The 21834-nt window shown below is 39.6% G+C and overlaps 1 protein-coding gene across 1 annotated transcript in view; it reads right to left on the bottom strand.

Moving 5' to 3' along the window:
- LOC110830253 (inactive fucosyltransferase B) overlaps nucleotides 1-21834 on the bottom strand; it is a 28633-nt gene extending 6799 nt beyond the window's left edge. The window contains exons 1-4 of the mRNA XM_022064928.2: nucleotides 21721-21834; nucleotides 2889-3310; nucleotides 2006-2151; nucleotides 1093-1356 (exon numbers count right to left, since the gene is read on the bottom strand). Coding sequence (XP_021920620.1) covers nucleotides 1093-1356; nucleotides 2006-2151; nucleotides 2889-3119 — 641 coding nt within the window. The 5' untranslated portion in view covers nucleotides 3120-3310; nucleotides 21721-21834. The remainder of the gene's footprint in view (nucleotides 1-1092; nucleotides 1357-2005; nucleotides 2152-2888; nucleotides 3311-21720) is intronic.

Below are 21834 nucleotides of genomic sequence, written 5' to 3'. Positions count from 1 at the left end.
GCATATCCGAAAACGTCGCGATTTCTTCAGACGATGGATCCAGATCCATTTTCGTTTGGGTTACGAGAGACATTTTACGTGTCACTGCACCAATAAGGAACAGCTGTAATGTACATTACGTTAATTTAATTGTTTTTTTATGAAGCGATACTAGACTCGTATCGGGAAAACCGTGTAGCTCTTCGCGATGAGTAGTGCAGTTCCGGCTGGCATCCGGAAGTGACAGTTGCTGTCAATTTTATAGGTGGTGGCACTGTTTCATGGCGTCTTAGTTTTTATACTCGTGGTTTGGAAAGTGGGATTTTAAAAAAAATAAGTGCCAGGAACTCTTAAGACAAATGAATCGCGAAATATGATATTAGTGGTGCAGCACAGACGAAATTATTTAATTTTTAAATCCTTGCCAGCGTTATTAAGGCTTTGACCGGGATGTTAAATCTTATGTGGTACCGCCTGATTCGACTTCTAATGGTTAGGTGAAGTGTTTTCTTCGCGGTACGGTCTGGATTCGTAAATATTATGAAGACGAGCTTCGGCTTCAAAGGGTTAACCAGCTGATTTTCGTAATGGTGAGGTGTAGTGTTTTCTTCGCGGTACGGACTGAATTCATAAATAATATTCAGACGATCTTCGGCTTCAAAGGGTTAAAGAAATTAAATCATGTGCGATGTAATTGAGTATATGATAACAAGAAATATGTACAAAATTTTTGATGCAAAATCCCTTAAAAGTTGTATAGACTGACGTGGGGAGAACAAAATAAAAAAACTGCTAATTATAGAAATATATTAGGGAGGGAGTAAGGACAGGGGTGTACCACAAAGACTTCGTTTGAACGCGTCTAGTTTAACTATCAGAAACAGGTTTGGAAGACCAGCATTTTTCATAAGATGGTGTCCGATACTGATCGAGGCTTGAAAGAAAGTACTTTCTACCCGATTCGAGAAAGTAGAGTCTTCATCCTAGAGTCCGTTTTTAAAACACCGGTCTGCGTTTATGCCATTCGGCGTGAATAACATACCACAGACGTTCATCCCATATGACGAAATTCTATCACCGTCAGGGTAGACACAATGTTCCAAGAGCACAAACCTGTAAGTCATGGACCAGTTGAAGAGTCCGTTGTAGTCCTTCATTCTGGTAGAGGCGCTCCCCAGGGTGAAGGTGTGGAAGGGATTCTCGTCAGTGAGAAAGACCCAGCGCTGGTTAGCGGGCCGAGGTCCCTTTGGGTCCGGAAGAGATTTCCGATCCGGGGTCCGGTGAAGATGAAATAGGACAGCGTCGGCCGTGTTCAGTTCGGAGCTGTCGTACGTCAGACGACAGTTGGACACCGAGCATTCCCTGAACGGGTCCCACCTACAGACGGAAAAGATTCTCTCCTATAGACGTGGGAATTTCACAATCAATCACGCACGTCTAAGGACTCTCGATTAATTGACATTTCCAGACTTCGTGTCTTAAGTTACAGGGCGGGGAATAGTCAGGTAACATCCAAATTCCGACACTGCAATTTGCGATTAAATCGGGCGTAATTAATTGTAATTCTGGGGTCTCGGGTTCGATTCCCGGCGGTGCCCGAATTTATAACTTGTGTTGGGCAAGGCCGTGGTCTAGGCAACACGGAGTTTTCCTCCGTGGCATCCCAACAATTACTCCATTCACACACAGAAGAAGGCAATGGCAAACTACTTCTGGATCATCTGCCAAGAACGTATATGAACAGGTCCCAGTCCGAGAAAAGGATGGAAGGATCCTGTTCATATGGACCTACCTCAGACAGAACACTAAATAAATAAATAAAAAATAATTAATACATAACTTCCAGTTTCGGGACATGTGTTTATTTGATAGAAGTTTATCACAGGCTTCAGCCGAGAATTTATACGTCAGAATGTTCGAATAACCATCAGACCCGAAGTATCGCTTCTCTGAAGACAAAAATGTGTTAGTTATTCGAAGCCCCGTTTGCAAATCTTGATATAGATGGGCTTAAGTCAGTTCTCACCGTCGATTTCCGAATCGCATAATCAGACGCTTCTCGATGTTTGGTCCGTGCTTCCATACCAGGATGGTGAAGTTCCTGTCATACTGGGGCGAACCTGAGACGTCTCCCAGGAATAGACGTCGCCCCAAGGCAGACATATTCTGGGTCTGAGAAAAGCAAATCTCAATTAACAATTAAATAAAAATTTTCTTGGATATTATCCATCGTCTAGTAAATATAAAACGTAAAACGACGTTTCGGAGATGGGACTCTATCTCCGTCTTCAGGTTCCTACTCAGTTGGGCCCACTAGATAGAGCTAATCCCTATCTCCGTCGAATAAAAATTTCCTTGGATATTATCCATCGTCTAGTAAATATAAAACGTAAAACGACGTTTCGGAGATGGGACTCTATCTCCGTCTTCAGGTTCCTACTCAGTTGGGCCCACTAGATAGAGCTAATCCCTATCTCCGGAGATCCAAGAAAATTTTTATTCAATTGACTCTTCACCATCGTCAAGAAGTTTTAGATTTGATATCAATTAACAATATTTTACTTTATTTTCTGCGATTATCTGTCATCGAAGAAGTGTCTGAAACCCGGGAGGCAGCATCTGTAAGCAACACAGACAATTGTCTGGATGAAATGGGGGAAAAAATCACTAATATCAGTGCACCACCCGAGACTCAAAATGTGTATCTCACAAACGTAAGTCAGATGACTCACCTCCTGAGCTAAAGAAACTTCAGTGAATGGTAGACGAGAGGATGAAGGCAAAAACGAAACAAGAAATCAAAAAGAATTTAAGCTTCGTTACAATCGGTAAATTTGCCTCAAAGTAAAAATTTATTAAATTATTTAAAGTAAAGACCAATTAGGGGTATCAATCATTTCAAAACTTACGTCTTTCTGTCTCAAACCTCGCCAGTTCGGAGCTACCGTCTGCATGACTTCGTCCAGGGTGTCATAATCGTTCTGCACCGTCTCCATGACGTAATATATGTCTCCAGAGATGATCTGGCTCCTCAACAGACACGCCACAAACAGCACAAACACCACCACCGTCAACAACCTCCTCCATCGCTTCCGACCTCTAAACTTCAGATTTAACAAACTCTGCGATTCGTTGCCCATGGTAACATGACAACAGGCCTACACGCACGACGTCTAAGTCACTGACTCAGAAGAAGGCGACACATCCATCTACTCGTGGTAGCTACTCTGCTCGACACGAAGTTCAATTACTGCACCCATGGGATTCATTTATCGACCAATCGACTGTTACAGTCGATATCAGATGCGAGACTCGGAGAAGTATCGATATCCTGCAACAAGAAATGAAGGGTGAGATTTCAGGTTCTCGCGGTGGCGAATACGAAGATGACTGTGCCGTGTAGTCTGGCAGACGTTTACCAACGTTTCGGAAGTGATTACTACCTCCATCATCAGGGCGACGAGTGGTGACTCAAGAACGATACGCAGAAAAATCACAGAATAAAAATCATCTTCAAAAATAAATGACATTTTCATTAACCGAGACAAATAATAGTCTACAGGCCGTGAATTGTAGTAGTAAGTTTTTTTTTTAAATAAAAAACCTCGTTAAGAATTTTGTCATATTCATGTTGGATTAGTAAATGTGTTCGTAACCTGACATCGATAAGTTTCAACGCTCTTAGCACCAGCAGCTCATCAGGAATCACCATCACGGTGAAGACACTTACTAAAAATATGAATGTAGACTCTGTAGAATGACGAGCGATCACGTAACTAAAAAAATCGCAACACCCTGTAGCAGCCGTCAGCACAATATTGGAACACGTACAGCGGAACCCAAGAGACTGAAGACACCTCAGAACTCGCAACGTAGCGAAGGCAGCAACGCCTTATTTTTTATTTAACCGCGTGATTGGGGGGGGGGGGCTGTGACGAATTGTATTTTAACGGTTACTTTTAAATAAAATTTTGCGTATTACTAACTTGCGTCTCTCCAAATTTCAAAGCCTACGATATTGACACGAAAGCAAAATATTAAATTTTTTCAGTCGCCATATTGTTTTTATTTATAATGCAAATAAGTTGCATATTTTTGAGAAATCTTTGACGACACAGCATATAAGTGACGCATGCTAATACGCTGGAAGTGGCACCCCCCCCCCCCCCCGGACAAGTGTTTGCATGGCCCCCATGCTGGTACCAGTATCACTGAATAGTACAACAGAGGTGTGGGGGGGGATCTCCAGTGACATGTTTCGAGGTTAAATTTTATCACGATCGACAGGCACACGGACAAAATACCATTATAATTCCGTAAGAAATTAGTAAAGTCGATAAAAGCAGTTAAAAGGTCACTTTGTATTGTGCATGCAACACACTTGTCTGAGCATGCGCATATATATATATATATAATCCTGGGGTCTCGGGTTCGATTCCCGGCGGTGCCCGAATTTATAACTTGTGTTGGGCAAGGCCGTGGTCTAGGCAACACGGAGTTTTCCTCCGTGGCATCCCAACAATTACTCCATTCACACACAGAAGAAGGCAATGGCAAACCACTTCTGGATCATCTGCCAAGAACGTATATGAACAGGTCCCAGTCCGAGAAAAGGATGGAAGGATCCTGTTCATATGGACCTGTCGTCAGACAGAACACTAAATAATAATAAGATGAGGTGGTCTAGCGGTTAGAACGCTGGCCTTGTAATCCTGGGGTCTCGGGTTCGATTCCCAGCGTTGCCCGAATTTATAACTTGTGTTGGGCAAGGCCGTGGTCTAGGCAACACGGAGTTTTCCTCCGTGGCATCCCAACAATTACTCCATTCACACACAGAAGAAGGCAATGGCAAACCACTTCTGGATCATCTGCCAAGAACGTATATGAACAGGTCCCAGTCCGAGAAAAGGATGGAAGGATCCTGTTCATATGGACCTGTCGTCAGACAGAACACTAAATAATAATAAGATGAGGTGGTCTAGCGGTTAGAACGCTGGCCTTGTAATCCTGGTGTCCCGGGTTCGATTCCCGGCGGTGCCCGAATTTATAACTTGTGTTGGGCAAGGCCGTGTGAATGGAGTAATTGTTGGGATGCCACGGCGGAAGAAATTAAAATATACCACAAGAACTGGAAGGAGAACGTCGAAAGGATGGAAGATCAGAGAATGCCAACATTACGACTAAAAAAATACCAACCAGTGGGTAAAAGAAACGATTAAAATACCATTTCTTGGGAGAGAGAGTTGAAAATACAGGCTTAATAAGCCTAATTAATACCAGTTCAAGAAGAATGAGGATAAAAAAGACGAATTGTTAAAATTCTAGATATTCTAGCCGGGTATTTTTTTAGCTTCAGTCGGCAAACATCAATAACTGAAAGCGAGATCTACTTGATTCTCCCTTTAAAGAAATATTTAGCCGAAAATTATTTTAAAGTATTTTATAAACATTCTTGTTGATAAATTACATCCATTTTCGTAATAGCCGTCCACCGCAACTAACACAGATGATGACGTATTCCGTACTTCCATAAAACATCAACAAAAATGGGATATCCAAAAAAAAATCTAAGATTTGAGGTTCTCAAGGCGATGCGTAGTTAGGCCAATATTGGCCGATGTTTCGGAGTAGCTGACTGCCTCCATCATCAGGATTACATAAGTCAGTGCCAAAATGTTGAAACTGCTTCAATTCGAAAGCCCATCTTGTACAGGCTGTCCAATAAGTTTGCCAGTCCTTCAGTTTTCCCAGAAATTTGACGTGAACTTTGTGTCCTAGTCTTAACGGTTATGGAGCAACGAATAGGCATCGAAAATGACTTTAACGACACAGAACACGATTACAGATGTCCTTCCAGCGTGACGGGGCACTCCACATCTCAGTCGACACGCGACAGAGTAGCTGAATGAACCGTTCCCTAACCGATGGATTGGTCGTGGTGGTCCACAGTTATATGGCAAATTAGTTAAATAACAACGCAAATGATTCAGTTACAATAATTAGCTAGATGTGTCAATTACGGCAGTTGAACGACAGTTTGTCGAATAATTAAAGCAAAAATAAAGATATCTTCATTAGACTCTTCAAATTAAAGATCAACTTTTCAGGCTGTAAATTTTTAAACACCCGGTAGGAGTTCTTCTTAGTTTGAGGATCGACCTACTGCTATCCCTTTGAAGCCGAAGCCAGTCTAAATTATATTTAAGAATTCAGTCCGTACCGCAAAGAAAACACAACACTTCACCAATAACACAAGCAAAATTTCTTCGTAGGATTTTAAGTTCTCGCGACAGTGAGTACGAAGATTTCTGTCGTCTGGGTTTAAGCCCCGTGTAGTCTAGTAGAAGTTTACCGACGTTTCAGGGCGATGACGGAGGCAGCAAGGACCTCTGAAACGTCGATAAACTTCTACCAGACTACACGGCGCTTAAACCCAGAAGACAGACATGTTCATTTTAAATTTCTTGAAGCTGTTAACAGTGAGAATCAAAATGTTTCATAAGTAAAAAATGTACAGTTTCTGATTTTTAAAGGTGGTACATATAGTTACCACTACGCTTTGAAATATTAATCCTTGGAGAAACGCCAATACATTATATATCTTTCTCCAGCACAGATGATATAATGCAAATAAATGAGGTGTTGTGCTGTACAGAAAACACAAAGTGATTATGATATTATGTCTGAGTAGTGTTAACCCATTAGTGATGAGAGAATCGCGTGTCCATCGTTTAACGCGGGATAACATAATCGTGAGGGGTCATTCGGAGCGTGGAATCAGAAGACAGGGACCCGATTACATTCTATACAGTCAGACAAATTCCTTGGGAGGCTGAGAGAATTATTTAATGCAACTGAATTCTAATAATTATCGTGAAAAAAATTCCGTCAGTGGATTAAAACGTAAGTTCAGTTCACATCCAGGCAACATTCTTTCAGATACATTTTAATATTATTATCATATAGAAGACTAACATTTCCATGAAATTTTATAACAAAACATTTTAAATTTATTTTTCAAATCTTCTTATAGAATTTACCACCTTAAGCATAGTATAACCAAAATTTATCCATGGTATAGTAGAATTATTTCCCTTGCTAATATTTTTAGAAAAATTTTCATGTTCTTACTCATTGCACGCATTCTTATAAATCAAAAACCAAAATTAACTGAATATATTAAATTAATAAAATAATAATAAAAACAACTACCTTAATAATAGACTTATGGCGATTTTTAAAGAATTTGCCATCAAAATATTTTTATTCGTTAAATTTAAGAAAGTCGATATTGCAATATTTAATGCAGCGTTGGAAGCAGTTTGTTCAGTTGATACGAATTTTCTGCCGGTTTTATTCACAAAATATATAAAATGAATGCTTAATGTGGAGGTCGAGTCCGACCGCGTGTTTCAGCTCCGAAACTACCGATCGGATTTCGATTAAATTTGGTAATGGAAATCGACATTACATTTGCTGGAAGAATTTAATTTTTATTTATATCGGTCAAATATAAATTCAACTTCAGATAAATCGAAATTTATCGGTGTTATTAATAATCGTCTATTACACAAACATTCATCAAACATATATATATATATATATATATATATATATATATATAAAATTTGAGTTATAAAAAATTTGACACAATTATCAGTATTCATAAAAGGCGAGTGATCTCTGGACCAGCCGAGCGACAATCAGCTTCTGCACAGAACGTTATTTCTTATATCGAACTTGGTTGAATACCGGAGACTTCACCGTAAGTTCCTCGGTGAAACAGGTTTTGGTGTCCCTGACTGCAGATGCATTTCTTGGCTGCATTAAGAAATGATTCATAACGCTAAGAAGTTGCAAGTTTGTGCATATATAAATAAAAATATTGCTATCAAAACTTTTTCCCTATCCGGATGTTTCGATCTTCAAACGTAAGTACTCATCCGCGCATGCGCACAGCCATTACAATATTCAGTACAAAAACATCGACTGACTCTTCAGCTCTCGATTAGTTTTCCAGCTTTCTACTGTGTCATATCATTGTATTTTTCTCATTAATACATCATTAAATCCAACGATAATCCCACAATTACTCAGAATCAGGCAGAAAAAGTTTCTGGATGGAAACAAAAGTTTAATTTCCGGCAAAGATCCTCCAAACTGGAGCACAGAAATTATCAACTTCAACGAAAACTTTGCTACAGATCCAATTTGACACATTTCCACACGTATTAATGTCAGATTTAAATCCGTGGCCTACTTTAAAAATCCTAAAGCAATCCTTTGGAAACTTAAATTTCACTTTTTCAAATCCAGCGTTCTTATGTTTTTGTGCTGAGTGACCAGCGAAATATTAGCACGTGCTCCAAGTATCATGAGACGCTTTCGACAATTAAGTTTAGGAATGTATAATTATTTATCGAAGTGAAAGATCTACAAGGTGGGGGACACGTACTCTCGAATGCAGGTCAACTGCGAATCTTCCGAAGCACGACGGATCGCACTAGGAGAAACAACGAACAGCTCAGGAACAGCGAGATGAGTGAGGACATGTAGCACGCACGAAAAAGATGTGAAACGCGAAGAACATTCTCGCCAGTAAACCTGAAGGCAAACGGTTGGATAATATTAAAATGTAACTTTAAAAATTTTAACTTGGTACGCTAGGCCAGGTGGTTCAAAAAGGAGTCAGTATGACGAAGATATAAACACAGTCAACTTCCGAAACGTCGTGAAAATGAGATATACCTCAGTCAATATACAATTAACAGTCTCGTGACGGTATAATTAATAACCACAAACATCTACAGAATTTAAAAGCTTAGATTTCAATCTTAAGTCACCCGTGCTACAGCAATGTACATAAGGTTAGGTTAGGTTAGTTTAGGTTAGGTTGGTTTAGTTTAGGTTAAGTTGGGTTAGGTTAGGTTAGGTTTGGTTAGTTTAGGTTAGGTTAGGTTAGGTTATTTTAGGTTAGGTTGGGTTAGTTTAGGTTAAGTTGGGTTAGGTTAGGTTAGGTTAGTTTAGGTTAGGTTGGGTTAGTTTAGGTTAAGTTGGGTTAGGTTAGGTTAGGTTTGGTTAGGTTAGGTTAGGTTAGGTTAGTTTAGGTTAGGTTGGGTTTGGTTAGTTTAGGTTAGGTTAGGTTTGGTTAGGTTAGGTTAGGTTAGGTTATGTTAGGTTAGGTTAGGTTAGGTTAGGTTAGGTTAGGTTAAGTTAGGTTAGGTTAGGTTAGGTTAGGTTAGGTTAGGTTTGGTTAGGTTATGTTAGGTTAGGTTATGTTAGGTTAGGTTTGGTTAGGTTAGGTTAGGTTAGGTTTGGTTAGGTTAGGTTAGGTTTGGTTAGGTTCATCGGAATATCGACGGTACAGATGACCCTCATTATGCGCGAATAGGCAATGTATGACGAAGTAAATTCAATCTGGATTTGTAACTAAGATTTGTAAGATATGAGATGTGAAAATTCAAGAAAATTTATAATGACATTACGGACTGCGTGGTTGTTTAACGATGGTCTCGTTAGCGATTAATTTCCGTTTTTATTAACGTCCGCAGTGACAACTCCCATGAAGAACTCTCCATTCCATTCCGCTCCACGGGCTTTGTAATTGCGCGAAATCCCCGTCAAAGAATAACGGCTTCGCGGTATCTTCATCTGTCAACGTTGTGATGCTCACGAGGGCGTGACAGACTTCCGGTAGATGACAGTAGAGAGCGTTCACCCCAGCGTCTTTCTGAATTACGACTCCTGCGACCCCATCCACGCCACCATCAACACAAAGTCCTATTTGTCATCTCCAGTGACGTTCAAACTACATGCATACCTCGGAGATATTGCGGTTTCGGTTCCAGACCACCGCAATAAAACGAGTCACATTGATTTTTTGGTTTCCCAGTGCATATAAAAGTTATGTTTACTCTATACTGTAGTCTATTAAGTGTGCAATAGCATTATGTCTAAAAACAACGCGAGAATTACCAAAATGTGACACAGACACACGAAGTGAGCACGTATTGTTGGAAAAATGGCGCCGATAGACTTTTCTCGACGCAGGGTTGCCAACAAACCTTCAATTCGTAAAAAAATAACACCAGCAATATCTGCGAAGCGAAATAAAACGAGGTATGCGTGTACATAATTAATCTGAATGGAAATTTTTATACGTTGGCATGTCATTGGAGACGATCTCATTCGGTGGTAAGAAACAGTCATTTACTTAACTTGAAATTTAAATATGATAGACCCTTCAAGAGGTCACATGTTCCGTCAAAGTTTATTCTAAGGGAAATGAAACGTAATATAACACGATATTAGAGTAAAATATTTTTGTTTGATGACTAAGCCTACACACAGCTGTGAAAAAAAAAATATGACGTCTGAACCTAACAAAATATATTTGTTCGGAAACCTAAACTGCCTTCAAGAACTCTCACGTCTTGAACCTCGAATTCCTCGTCTGTCCAGCACGTCACCAGCTACTTTGCATTCGCAAGGCGCGTAGAACACAATTTTATTTAGCGTTCCGTGTAAAAGCGCGGACTCAAAAGACACGTCAGCGGGTCGTGAACTTGCGAACACCTGCCGTTGAGCTCAGGGTCGGGAGGACGCCACTGGAGAGCAAGACAGAGCTAAGTTGTTGCGGATAAACCTACTAGTCTCCAACTGATCTATCCATCTTTTTCTTGGTAGTCCTGATTGTCGTCTTACACGTCACGCCACAGCCTCTCACACGCGTGTCTGAGCTTCGTGGATTGAATAAAAATCATCTCACGTCGTATACAAAGCATCGCTAGACCAGAAGTTCTCAAACTTTGCTCGTGGCGCTAAATTTTGTTGATATTTGGTCCTGCAACACACAGACCTCGTTTGAACGACGACAGAGACGGACTGTTTAATCAAAAAACGAAACAGGTGATAAGATTGAAGATCAACTTCTTAGTTCCACACGCGAACTACAGCCTTTAATAAAGCACGATGTATATTTTAATTAATTAAATCATTAGAAAAATAAATAAACGGAATTAATATTGAGGCTGATTCAGAATATTTGGAATATTTAGAAAAATACATGATGAAGATCTTCATAATTTATTAGACTAAAATAGATATCAAATCACGAAGAAATGTTACATGGACGGAGGAGTCGAGAAAAGTGTACAAGATTTTTCTCGGAAAACCTGAAGAGAGGGACCACGTGGGAGATGTTGGAGTGTTGATGAGAATAATATTAAAATGGGTGTTACATACGATATGACCGAGGTTCTTAATTATGTTTTACAAAATGTAAAGTTAGCTCAAACGTTGTCTGATTCTTAAGACGCTTTGTTTGAGAACCACTGTCTCAGACAAAAAAACTGGATATTCGTCACAATATTACATATCAGAGTGTAATAAGGTGCAGTTATTTCCGTGACAGTGGTAACTATATGTACCACCTTCTTTAACATTCAATCTTCTGTATTTTCTCACATGGTGTATGTATTTCCCTAAAACGATATTAATCGGTTGATCTTTGTAATCGTAACTCGATTTTTTCATTGCGTCTAATAATTCTGGAACATAATTGCACGCTTCAAAGTCTTAACTTCATTAAGACGATATCGAATCCACATTGATAATTTAAGGCAATTTTGTTAACAAATACGGGCATTTAAGTGACATTTGCTCTCTCGAAGAGGTCCAACGCTCCAGCACGCACTTCGAGCAATGGCCGACAGGCAAAGCAAAGCTCTGTTAACAGTTGTCTTCGATTAAACACAAGCTGACCACAATTAAATATAAAATAGAAAAATAAATATCTTTGTTCTTAAGTTCCATGACTAAGTTCTGTGTGGCTGGATAACAAAATTTTTAAAGCATATTATTAATGCCCTAAGATAAATCATAAATCACTCTAAATTATGGAAAAGTTCGAGTTTTTGATAAGGACAGCGACACAATAATTACATCGACGGAAAAGTCGAACTCAGATAAAATTCGGACGATTCGCATTTTTATTTGTAGTGTTCTGTCTGACGACAGGTCCATATGAACAGGATCCTTCCATCCTTTTCTCGGACTGGGACCTGTTCATATACGTTCTTGGCAGATGATCCAGAAGTGGTTTGCCATTGCCTTCTTCTGTGTGTGAATGGAGTAATTGTTGGGATGCCACGGAGGAAAACTCCGTGTTGCCTAGACCACGGCCTTGCCCAACACAAGTTATAAATCGAACCCGAGACCCCAGGATTACAAGGCCAGCGTTCTAACCGCCTAATATTGCCCGTTGTTTTGTACACCGTAAAACGTAGTCTCTTACCTTAAACGTAAAAAAACAAACATATAGAGGTCGTTTGAGTAAACAATCTAAATATATCCATGGATGAAATAACTCCTTTTATGTCTCGCAATTTATCTATTAATTACGCAAGCTAGATCATTGACCTGACACAATTCAACATAACAGAGACAACATTACTCAATAATAATAATAATAATATTTTATAGTTTCCAGTCTCAGCACTGAATGCACTTCCATTTTCGAACCCTTTAAAGTGTGGGGGGGAGAGGGGAAAAGGGAATTTTATAGTCAGAAGGCTCCCAGGCAATGCCCGTTCGTCCTTCTGGTAAGAATAAAATTAAAGTAAAGACGTTAGGGTGATAATTAGTGACGACTTGGAATTTTGATTTGCTTGTTAGCGAATTTTGAAGCTATAATTTGGAAAGTTAAGTAATTTATTGACCTCCACAGTAAGAGGGTAAAATTTGATGAATTTAAATCGGGATGGCTTTATGAGAAGGATGCAGTGGCTTCTTGGAACTTGAGAACCATCTCGACACTTGCTTAAAGACAGCGGGGACGGCGGAATTAATCTAAATAATATTTTAAAAATTGGTCCGTACCGCAAAGAAAACATTTCACCATTAAAAAAGATCAACTGGTTTCTGCTGTTTAAGAGATTAATCGCTGTTTACAGCGAAAATCATACAATACAGACAAATACTAAAACGAAGACCAACACTTGTAAAAAAAAAAAGAACATGCGGTTTAATGTTATCAGACCACACAGATGGTTGAGAATTGTCACAGAAAGTTAGGTTATCTAACGACACGGCATTTACAACAGAGATTTACGCTGTCACGTGAAATGGTTGATAATGATCTGTGAATATGCAGGTATATGGAAGGAATTAGACATAGCAAGACTTAGAAACCCCAAAGTACCGACGTGCCTGTAACGTAGACCACCACACCATCAATAAGCGTAATGAAACAATGCCTTCATATTCCCTATATACAGGGTGATTCTTAATGGCATGCAATTATTAAAAGGATCTTGAATTACTTCTAAAATTAAGCCAATAAGTTCCTATAAACAAAAGGTGGTCCGGCGTATAAACGTAGGCTGGGGTGAGGTCGGGCGACCGAGGAGGCCACAAAATATATCCGTTTAATCCTGTCCATCTATCTATGTAGTGAGAGTCCTGAAACTTTTGTGAATGGTGAAATTATGTGCTTCAAAACGGATAAAACAACACAGTTTGTCTGCGAATTAACGGTCACGGACAGAGTGACTCAACTCTGCACAATGTTACTGCGTCTCGCTAACAAAGCGGCAGAGACCACACGTTAAAAGGAAGTTGTCTACTTGACTTACGAGCAGAACATGATCCTCACGTTTGATACATGTAATTAAGAATCACCCTGTAGATTTTTTTCCGTGAAAGACTGAATTTGTTTCAAAGTCGTGTCTTCTGATTGTGTTCGAATTACCCCGTGAAGCAATTATGAAGACACTTAACTGACGATCAATGCCTGGGGGGGGGGGGGGACACATGCACTGTGAGCCGGAAGGAATTGATTTAGCACGCATGCTTGGCGGCTGGTCTACGCTCACGAGCGCAGTTACGTTCCACCGAACAACGCGGTGACCTCAGCTAGTAACAAGTCGGGTATAACAGAGCAGGGACCTCCCAGACCTGACACCACTTAAAATTCTAAAAATTAGTGGTTACTCGCCTGGCGAAAAACCAGAACGTTCATCACCGTGTTCACAATAGCCTGTCAGTCTACCTCTAGATCAGTGTTGATCTGTCATTGTCTGTTATCGCTTTAAATGATGAATTTAAAGACATAAGAACTTGCCATATCGAATAAACAAGATGTATTACACACGCAGGGGAGACACATCTAGGTCCCGATTTAAGAAAATTATAACTACGAATCAACCAAACCGTGGATAATATACAAGGTACATCATGTTGGAGCAATCAAATTTCGTTTTAATTTTTTCATAACTGCTTAATATGGGTGCGGCGAGTTGATTTCAAAGTTACAATTTTTTTAAATCGGGTACCTAATTGTGACACATTCTGTATATTACGTCATGTTTCCAGCCGTCTTTTGGAAATCAGGTGAAGTTCAACTGCAGAAACATGTGGTGGCAGCACTGTAGTGAACTTGTTTTTGATCTTCGTAATGGTTACGTGTTGTGTTTTCTTCGCGGTACGGACTGAATTCTTATATATAATTTAGACGAGCCTCGGCTTCGAAGGGTTAATTAATTATCGGAATAAATATCTATTATTTCCTTAAACAGCGTTAACCATTTGATCTTTGTAATGGTTACGTGTTGTGTTTTCTTCGCGGTACGGACTGAGTTCTTAAATGCTATTTAGACGAGCCTCGGCTTCGAAGGGTTAATTAATTATCGGAATAAAAATCTATTATTTCCTTAAACAGCGTTAACCATTTGATCTTCGTAATGGTTACGTCTGGTATTTTCTTCGCGGTACGGACTGAATTCTTAAATGCTATTTAGACGAGCCTCGGCTTCGAAGAGTTAATTAATTATCGAAATAAATATCTATTATTTCCTTAAACAGCGTTAACCATTTGATCTTCGTAATGGTTACGTATGGTGTTTTCTTCGCGGTACGGACAGAATTCTTATATATAATTTAGACGAGCCTCGGCTTCGAAGGGTTAATTAATTATCGGAATAAACCGCGAGATTATTTCCTTAAACAGCGTTAACCATTTGATCTTCGTAATGGTTACGTGTGGTGTTTTCTTCGCGGTACGGACTGAGTTCTTAAATGCTATTTAGACGAGCCTCGGCTTCGAAGGGTTAATTAATTATCGGAATAAATATCTATTATTTCCTTAAACAGCGTTAACCATTTGATCTTTGTAATGGTTACGTGTGGTGTTTTCTTCGCGGTACGGACTGAATTCTTAAATGCTATTTAGACGAGCCTCGGCTTCGAAGGGTTAATTAATTATCGGAATAAATATCTATTATTTCCTTAAACAGCGTTAACCATTTGATCTTTGTAATGGTTACGTGTGGTGTTTTCTTCGCGGTACGGACTGAGTTCTTAAATGCTATTTAGACGAGTTTCGGGCTTCAAATGGTTAACGTAAAGTAGAAACAAAGAGCCAAAAATTAAATTAGCTCAGCAAATTTTAATGCAGACTAGCCATAAGACATTTCACCGAAATCATTAGCCTTAAACATGCGGACATCGTATCCTAGTACGATTTAACATCATGAAGACGCGGAGGACAAACGTCTTATTATGATTTGGATAACAGAACGTCCTGAAACCGTTCCAACTAGACGCTGAGTCATCAGTTATTACGTCCACGCATTGACAGCACCAAGTCTGCATAATTACGTCAGGTGTCAAATCATTTTCACATCAAACCTGAATGCTATTGACGGAATGTGTGTTCGGTAAACTGTAAAATTATAATCTGTGACTCCGTTATCATTCGACCTACAAGAAGGCTTTAGGTTCCTTTAGCAGTTAGACATGTGTGTTGGCAGTTTCGCTGTATAATCAGTCCGTCAATGCTGATTTTTTTAAGGACTGTTTTTATTAAATTTGACTACGAGAGAACTCAATAAAATTTTAATACAAAATTATCAACATCCAAGGATCTCCTTGCCAAAGGTTGTAAAAGCTTTGAGGCTGATACACCGTCATTAAATACGCTAATAAAAAACAACTCTCCTATAAAAAAAAGTATGGGCCATGATTTTGCACTGACTAAAATAAAATGCACTTATTCTGGTAAAAAATTATCCTTGAAAAAACTTAGTTGCTTATCAGTACGTGTCCCGGTGATTAAAATAAGTATAAAGGAAATTTTGAAGGCAAAATAATGTTTCCCACCATTTTTGAAGGATATAAATAAATTCATTAACTAACTAAAACGACTAATTTCATGTAATTATCAGCTCAGATTCACTCATGACGAAACCTTAAGCAAAATAATAACCCTTCAAAAGGGAAACTTTTTGATCACATCTCGGCCTTCGTGCAGTGATTTATGCTTCCGAATTATGAGAACATTAGCGTTGAGATTTAATTGCATTATTCCTTACCTTGGAGCTTGTAACTTCCTACAAACACGATAATTATAGCGCGATCAACTGTTTTCTTTGTGCCACGAATTTAAATAAAACGAAAATCACAGAGCCCCTCAAGCTTAGAGTCTCGCACTTTTCCTAAGAGGAATGTCCTATTTTAAGGAACAGAGGTTGGCAACACCGTGTCTCATTTGCATTTGACTCAAAACTCTTGACTATAAAAGAATGTTCTATGGTTCCTAGCAGAACCTGCAAGCATGTGACAGGACAGTTCATGGGACCTGTTCTTATACGAGGTGCGATCGGAAAGTTTCAAGACTGTGTCAATAGAGGGCGAACCGGATGTAGTACGAGCTTCTGCCGCTAGGGGGTGCGGCCTACATTCATAGTGAATCAGTGTGCCAGCCGGCATCATCGAATTAGAATTTGTTTCTTAGTTACAGGCGTTTTGGTAGTGCATTACACCGACCCTCCTGCGATTTCGGAATGGCGTGTGCATCAAATTTTGCCAAAGACTCGCCAAAACGGCTACGGAAACCTATGAAATGCTAAAGCAAGCATTTGGGGAGTCCGCAATGGGTCGTGCACAAACTTTTGTGTGGCATTCAGGTTTTAAAAATGGCCGATCCTCTGTCGATGATGACGAGCGTTCTGGACGACCATCTTCGAGCACAACGCCCGAAAATGTTACGAAGATTCGGCAGGCCATTCACGAAGATCGACGTCGTACTATCAACGACTTGTGCGACATTGTTGGGATAGGCTATGGGACCTGTCAGCTGATTCTAAAGGAAGAACTCCACATGCGACGCATCCTGTCTGAGGACCAGAAGCAGAATCGACTTCTCGTTTGTCAGGAGCTCAAAGATCTTGCAAGAACCGACCCCAACTTCCTTTCTAAGCTCCGTGTGACTTCTTCCTCTTCCCAAAGATGAAAATTCAGCTAAAGGGAAGGAGATTTGAGACGATAGAAGAGATTCAGGCAGAATCGCAGATGGTGCTTGACAGGCTGACAAAGAAAGATTTCCAGGGATGCTTCCAGGCTTGGCAGCGGCGCTGGGATCGTTGTGTTCACTCCCAGGGGAACTACTTCGAGGGTGATGGATGAATTTAATACCTGAGATAAGTGTACGGGTTTTTATACGCGCAGTCTGGAAACTTTCCGATCGCACCTCGTACAGGCTGTGCTCTTTGTTGGAAATAATTTCCTTAAAAAAAAAGAATTATTTCAAAACTGGTCACATTTGTTACAAGAAAACGTGACAGTGAATAATTGCATAAAAATAGATGTACTCTTATTATAAACTTTAGATCTCTATTCTAATTCTATTTTGCAGCCAGAACCAAGAGGTTTTAAGGCCACCCCGAGTCCACGTGTTGCTAATTTAAACCCCCGAACAGTTAGTTCCATCGTCAAGTGTTACATTCCACATTAAACACATTAGGAAGACGTGATCTGGGACTTAGTGGACCAATTAGGAACGGCGTGTGAAGCCTGCAGCGACCAACTTGAGAAGCTGACAGTCACCCATTCATGAAATTCCACGTCTTTTATGAACCACGAAGATTTAATATCGTAATAAAACAGCCCGTCACTGGGCTCCTTTTTCAAGCACACAATTCAGCCCACATTCCCACAACATATGCCTCTAATAACTATTTTAATATTATCCTTCTATCTGTACCAAGTAACAGTTTCTTTTTTTAAAAAAAAACTCTGCCCCATGGAGTCGATCAGTTGTTGTTACGTTACGGTACGTTTTGTACGTTGGTGATCTGGTTCTGGTAGCCCACAGTGCCAGGTTCGAAAAACGACGATTAAAGAACTCCTGTGGAACACAGTTATTAACGGGATGGGAAATTTCAAGTTTCCATAGTAACAAGACAGGGGGAGATTCGATCAAGTTGGCCGTGAGCCCATAAATGTTGCAATCGATTGTCAGAACGAGGTTATAATCGAGCGACCTATCGGAGATGCAACTTCGATTTCGTACGTGACGTAACAGAATAAACCACGCAAGTCCAGTTTAGTATAAAAACGTAAACGACTTTCGTAAACACACCTTCCAATCCTCAAAGAGTTGAAATCGAGACAAATTATTTCCCTTGTAAATAGAGAGACTGAATTATAAGAACAGGTCAGACCATTCCTCTTAAGGACGTAAAAATATTTCCATTAAATTTAATCAGTAAGTTCATTGCCGCTTTCACAAAATCACGCCACTTTAGAGAAGTTTACGCCTTTATAATATACTTCTGTGAGAATCACGTGTCTTTATATCGTCCTCCAATGATTTTCCAAAGTTTTTTTTACTCTGTTGAGGTTTTCAGCCAATATTCTGTACGCTTTCGAGTTTCCCCCGTGTCTCTTCGACGTAATCCCTCTTTTATTACACAGGGTGTTCCATTTAAAACGCTACCATGACTACTACATACTAACCCCCTCACGATCAACGGAAATAAATGGAAATTATTGCAGACAAACACTTCCTGTGCCCAAAAACTTTTTTACCAGTCTGTGCTTCGCATTACTGATTACTTTAAATAAAAAAACACCAAAACGTTTCGATGAGAAGACATCCTGATCATGAAAACATAACCTGCTCAGCTTTATTTGCGCATGTGTATCTGAGCAGCGGCCTAGCAATCAGGGAGGCATTGAGTTGTGTGTCGCCGTGGTGGTTGGGAGAATCCATTAACGGGGGAGGACTTGCTTATGGTTTAATTTTGTAATTTTGTAACAATAGCTTTCAGCGTAAAATAGACGCATTTAGGGATGTAGTCTGCAACCTTGGACTGGTTCTAGTTTACTGTAATAATGGTGCATATAAATTGTCTTTACTCGTACAAAAAAAATTTTATGAAAAGATACATACAGTTTGAGCGTCATCTGCGAGATAAACTCTCAAAAGTTTGTTCTGAACATTAAACGCATTCAACATGGGCACCGCACGTCACGCGTACGATGTCCGAAAGATATTCAGTTAGTAGTTGGAACAGTATCGTTAAATATCACCAAAAATTATTAAGATGTCTGTATTCTCCGTTGTAGCGGCGTGTAGTTTGGTAGAAGTTTACCAACGTTACCAACGCTACAATCCAAAAGGACACTCATCTTCGTATTCACCGCTGACAGAACCTCAAAAAATTGCTTTAGGTCCGGTCACAGAACGTTCCAAGTAGTTTCTGTTCTTCAACCCGAACATCTGCTATGTCAGTTACAACGTACGTCTGTCTAAAGTCCGCCTCGCCTCGCTTTTTCTATTAATAAACCCTCGCATCGAAACAGTCTCTGTGCTAAATACATTGACCCTTATTACAGTCAGCGTACGATTAAACAAGCCAATTTAACAGAAAACCTTCCAAATCGTGTCCATTTGTGAAGGAGATTCGACAAGCAGATCGATATATTTAATGTTTAAAAACTCAGTCCGTACCTCAAAGAAAACACGACACTTCAACGTTACAAAGCTCAATTATTTAACGCTGTTTAAGGAAATAAACGCTATTTATTATTAGAATCAGTGTTAAAGCAGCTGGTACGTATAGTTACCAGTGGGGTTTAAACAGTTTACCTAAACCTGTAGAATTCGGTGAGAAATTTCGACTTCGTTCCGATATCGTACTTTAGCTCCACTGAAATTTTCAAAGATGGCGACTATTAGTACGTTAAATCTCTGTGCTATTTTTGTCATAATCCGTCAAGGACTATGAAAGCAAAACGTAACTGTACGGTGCATACTTAAAGCTGTTATCCAGTTTTCGTAATAAAGCCCGAAGCAAATCATTAATACACTTTCTAGACGGCGTTAAACATCGTCCTTGTGTCTCATTCTGTAGTTCAAGAGGACAGGGTAGCTAGCTAACTGACCGACTAGTCCAATGAAACGGATTCCTTTTTGAGGAGAAGTACATTCCCCGCGTTTTAAGGAGCCCCAAGATTTATGAGTTTTTTCCCGCACTGAGACACACGATAAATTAGAATTATTCTTCCATCTACTCAAAGGTATCTCAAAAGACTTCTTCCCATCATATTTTTCTACCAAAATTTTGTATTCTTTTCTCTACTCCATGCTACATGCCCACCCAATCCACCTTAGCAATTATGAAGCAGCTCATCGAACTTTGTCCAGACTAAACCTAAAAAGATGTTGCGTCGTGTAATTCGGTGAAGTTCACAGATGTTTCGGAGTTGCTTGATGCCTCCATCATCAGGGCGATCATCACCTTCATTGGACTGCAACTTCCTCAAAGCTATTCGAACTGCTAGGATCATCAAGTTCTAAACAATGCCTGAGGAAACTCAGTGTATCATTGTTTTCGTTCTGGTGGTTTAAATGAATTTTTCGTCACGTCACGAGGCCTGGCGACATTTTGTACAGAACACTTAGTCCAGTTACTTAACTGAAGGTCGCAATCACCTTAAAAACTAAGCATTCATGTTCTACGTCTTTTCTCCTCAACTGGTTTCTATATGGGGCACGGTTTAAGCTTTCTACAGTGTGTTTACAAATAAAATTATTTTATATGTGTAGTCCTGCACGCGTTTTGCCGGTCCAGTATCATTCTACAGTAAAAATAATCTGCACTTGTTGCATAAGACTCCTCCGTCTGTGCAACAATGCGAACCGAGGTCATTGTTGAAGCAAATTCTTGCCACTGTGTGTACCGAAGTCATCGTTGGATAAAAATTACCTTCGATCACATTCGTTCGATAGTGACCTTGAATACCGTTGTTGCATAAAACATCCCCTGGTTTCCCTGATGACGTCATCGCGCGTGATGTATCGCGAAGAAACCTTTGAAATTCCAACGTGCTCTAAAGAGTATGTATTTCCAGTTTTGTTGGACAGGACACGGGAAGATAAAACACATTTGTTTTTAACTTCCACTACATTAAGAATCCTGAACTGGAAAACTTGGTACCTAAATCAAAGCGATTATCCGTCAAATGTGGTTTTTCAGCAGTTGAACACGAACAACATAGTTAACAGACTTAAACCTTGACCACAGTTGTGATATGTTACAAACTGAACACGAATGATGACAGCTATAAACAATTGGACTTTGACTGTTGTCTTCTGTATTGTAAAGCCGTGTGGTCTAATACCTATATACCTACATATCCAAATACAACACAAAGTGTTACCTCCCAGAAGACCACAACCGACTTTCAGAGATGTATTTTAGACTCTGTAGTGAATATTATCAGTCATAAAATCCTCACTTCTGATTTTCATACATTGGTAATGGGTTAGTTCTGACAAATGAAGGTTGCTGTTATATTTTGCAGGCTATTATCCTGACAGTTAATATTTTCTGTGTAAAGGTATTATCAAAGATTGAAATATGGAGTTCTTCTGAAGAAAGAAATCTTTGAACTTACCAGCAGCTCAGTTTCTTCTTCATTTATTCTATACGCGCTGAAATAACAAACTTAGACCTGTCACTGCTTTCCATGATCACACTTACGCGCCACACAATTCACTGCCGCCTTACG

Source organism: Zootermopsis nevadensis, unplaced genomic scaffold, assembly GCF_977971745.1.
Source record: "Zootermopsis nevadensis isolate Lab colony 2312 unplaced genomic scaffold, Znev_1.0 Znev_ptg000061l, whole genome shotgun sequence".
NCBI lineage: Eukaryota > Metazoa > Arthropoda > Insecta > Blattodea > Termopsidae > Zootermopsis > Zootermopsis nevadensis.
The sequence above is the reverse complement of the archived record's forward strand: the minus strand, read 5'-3'. Positions and strand labels throughout refer to the sequence as shown.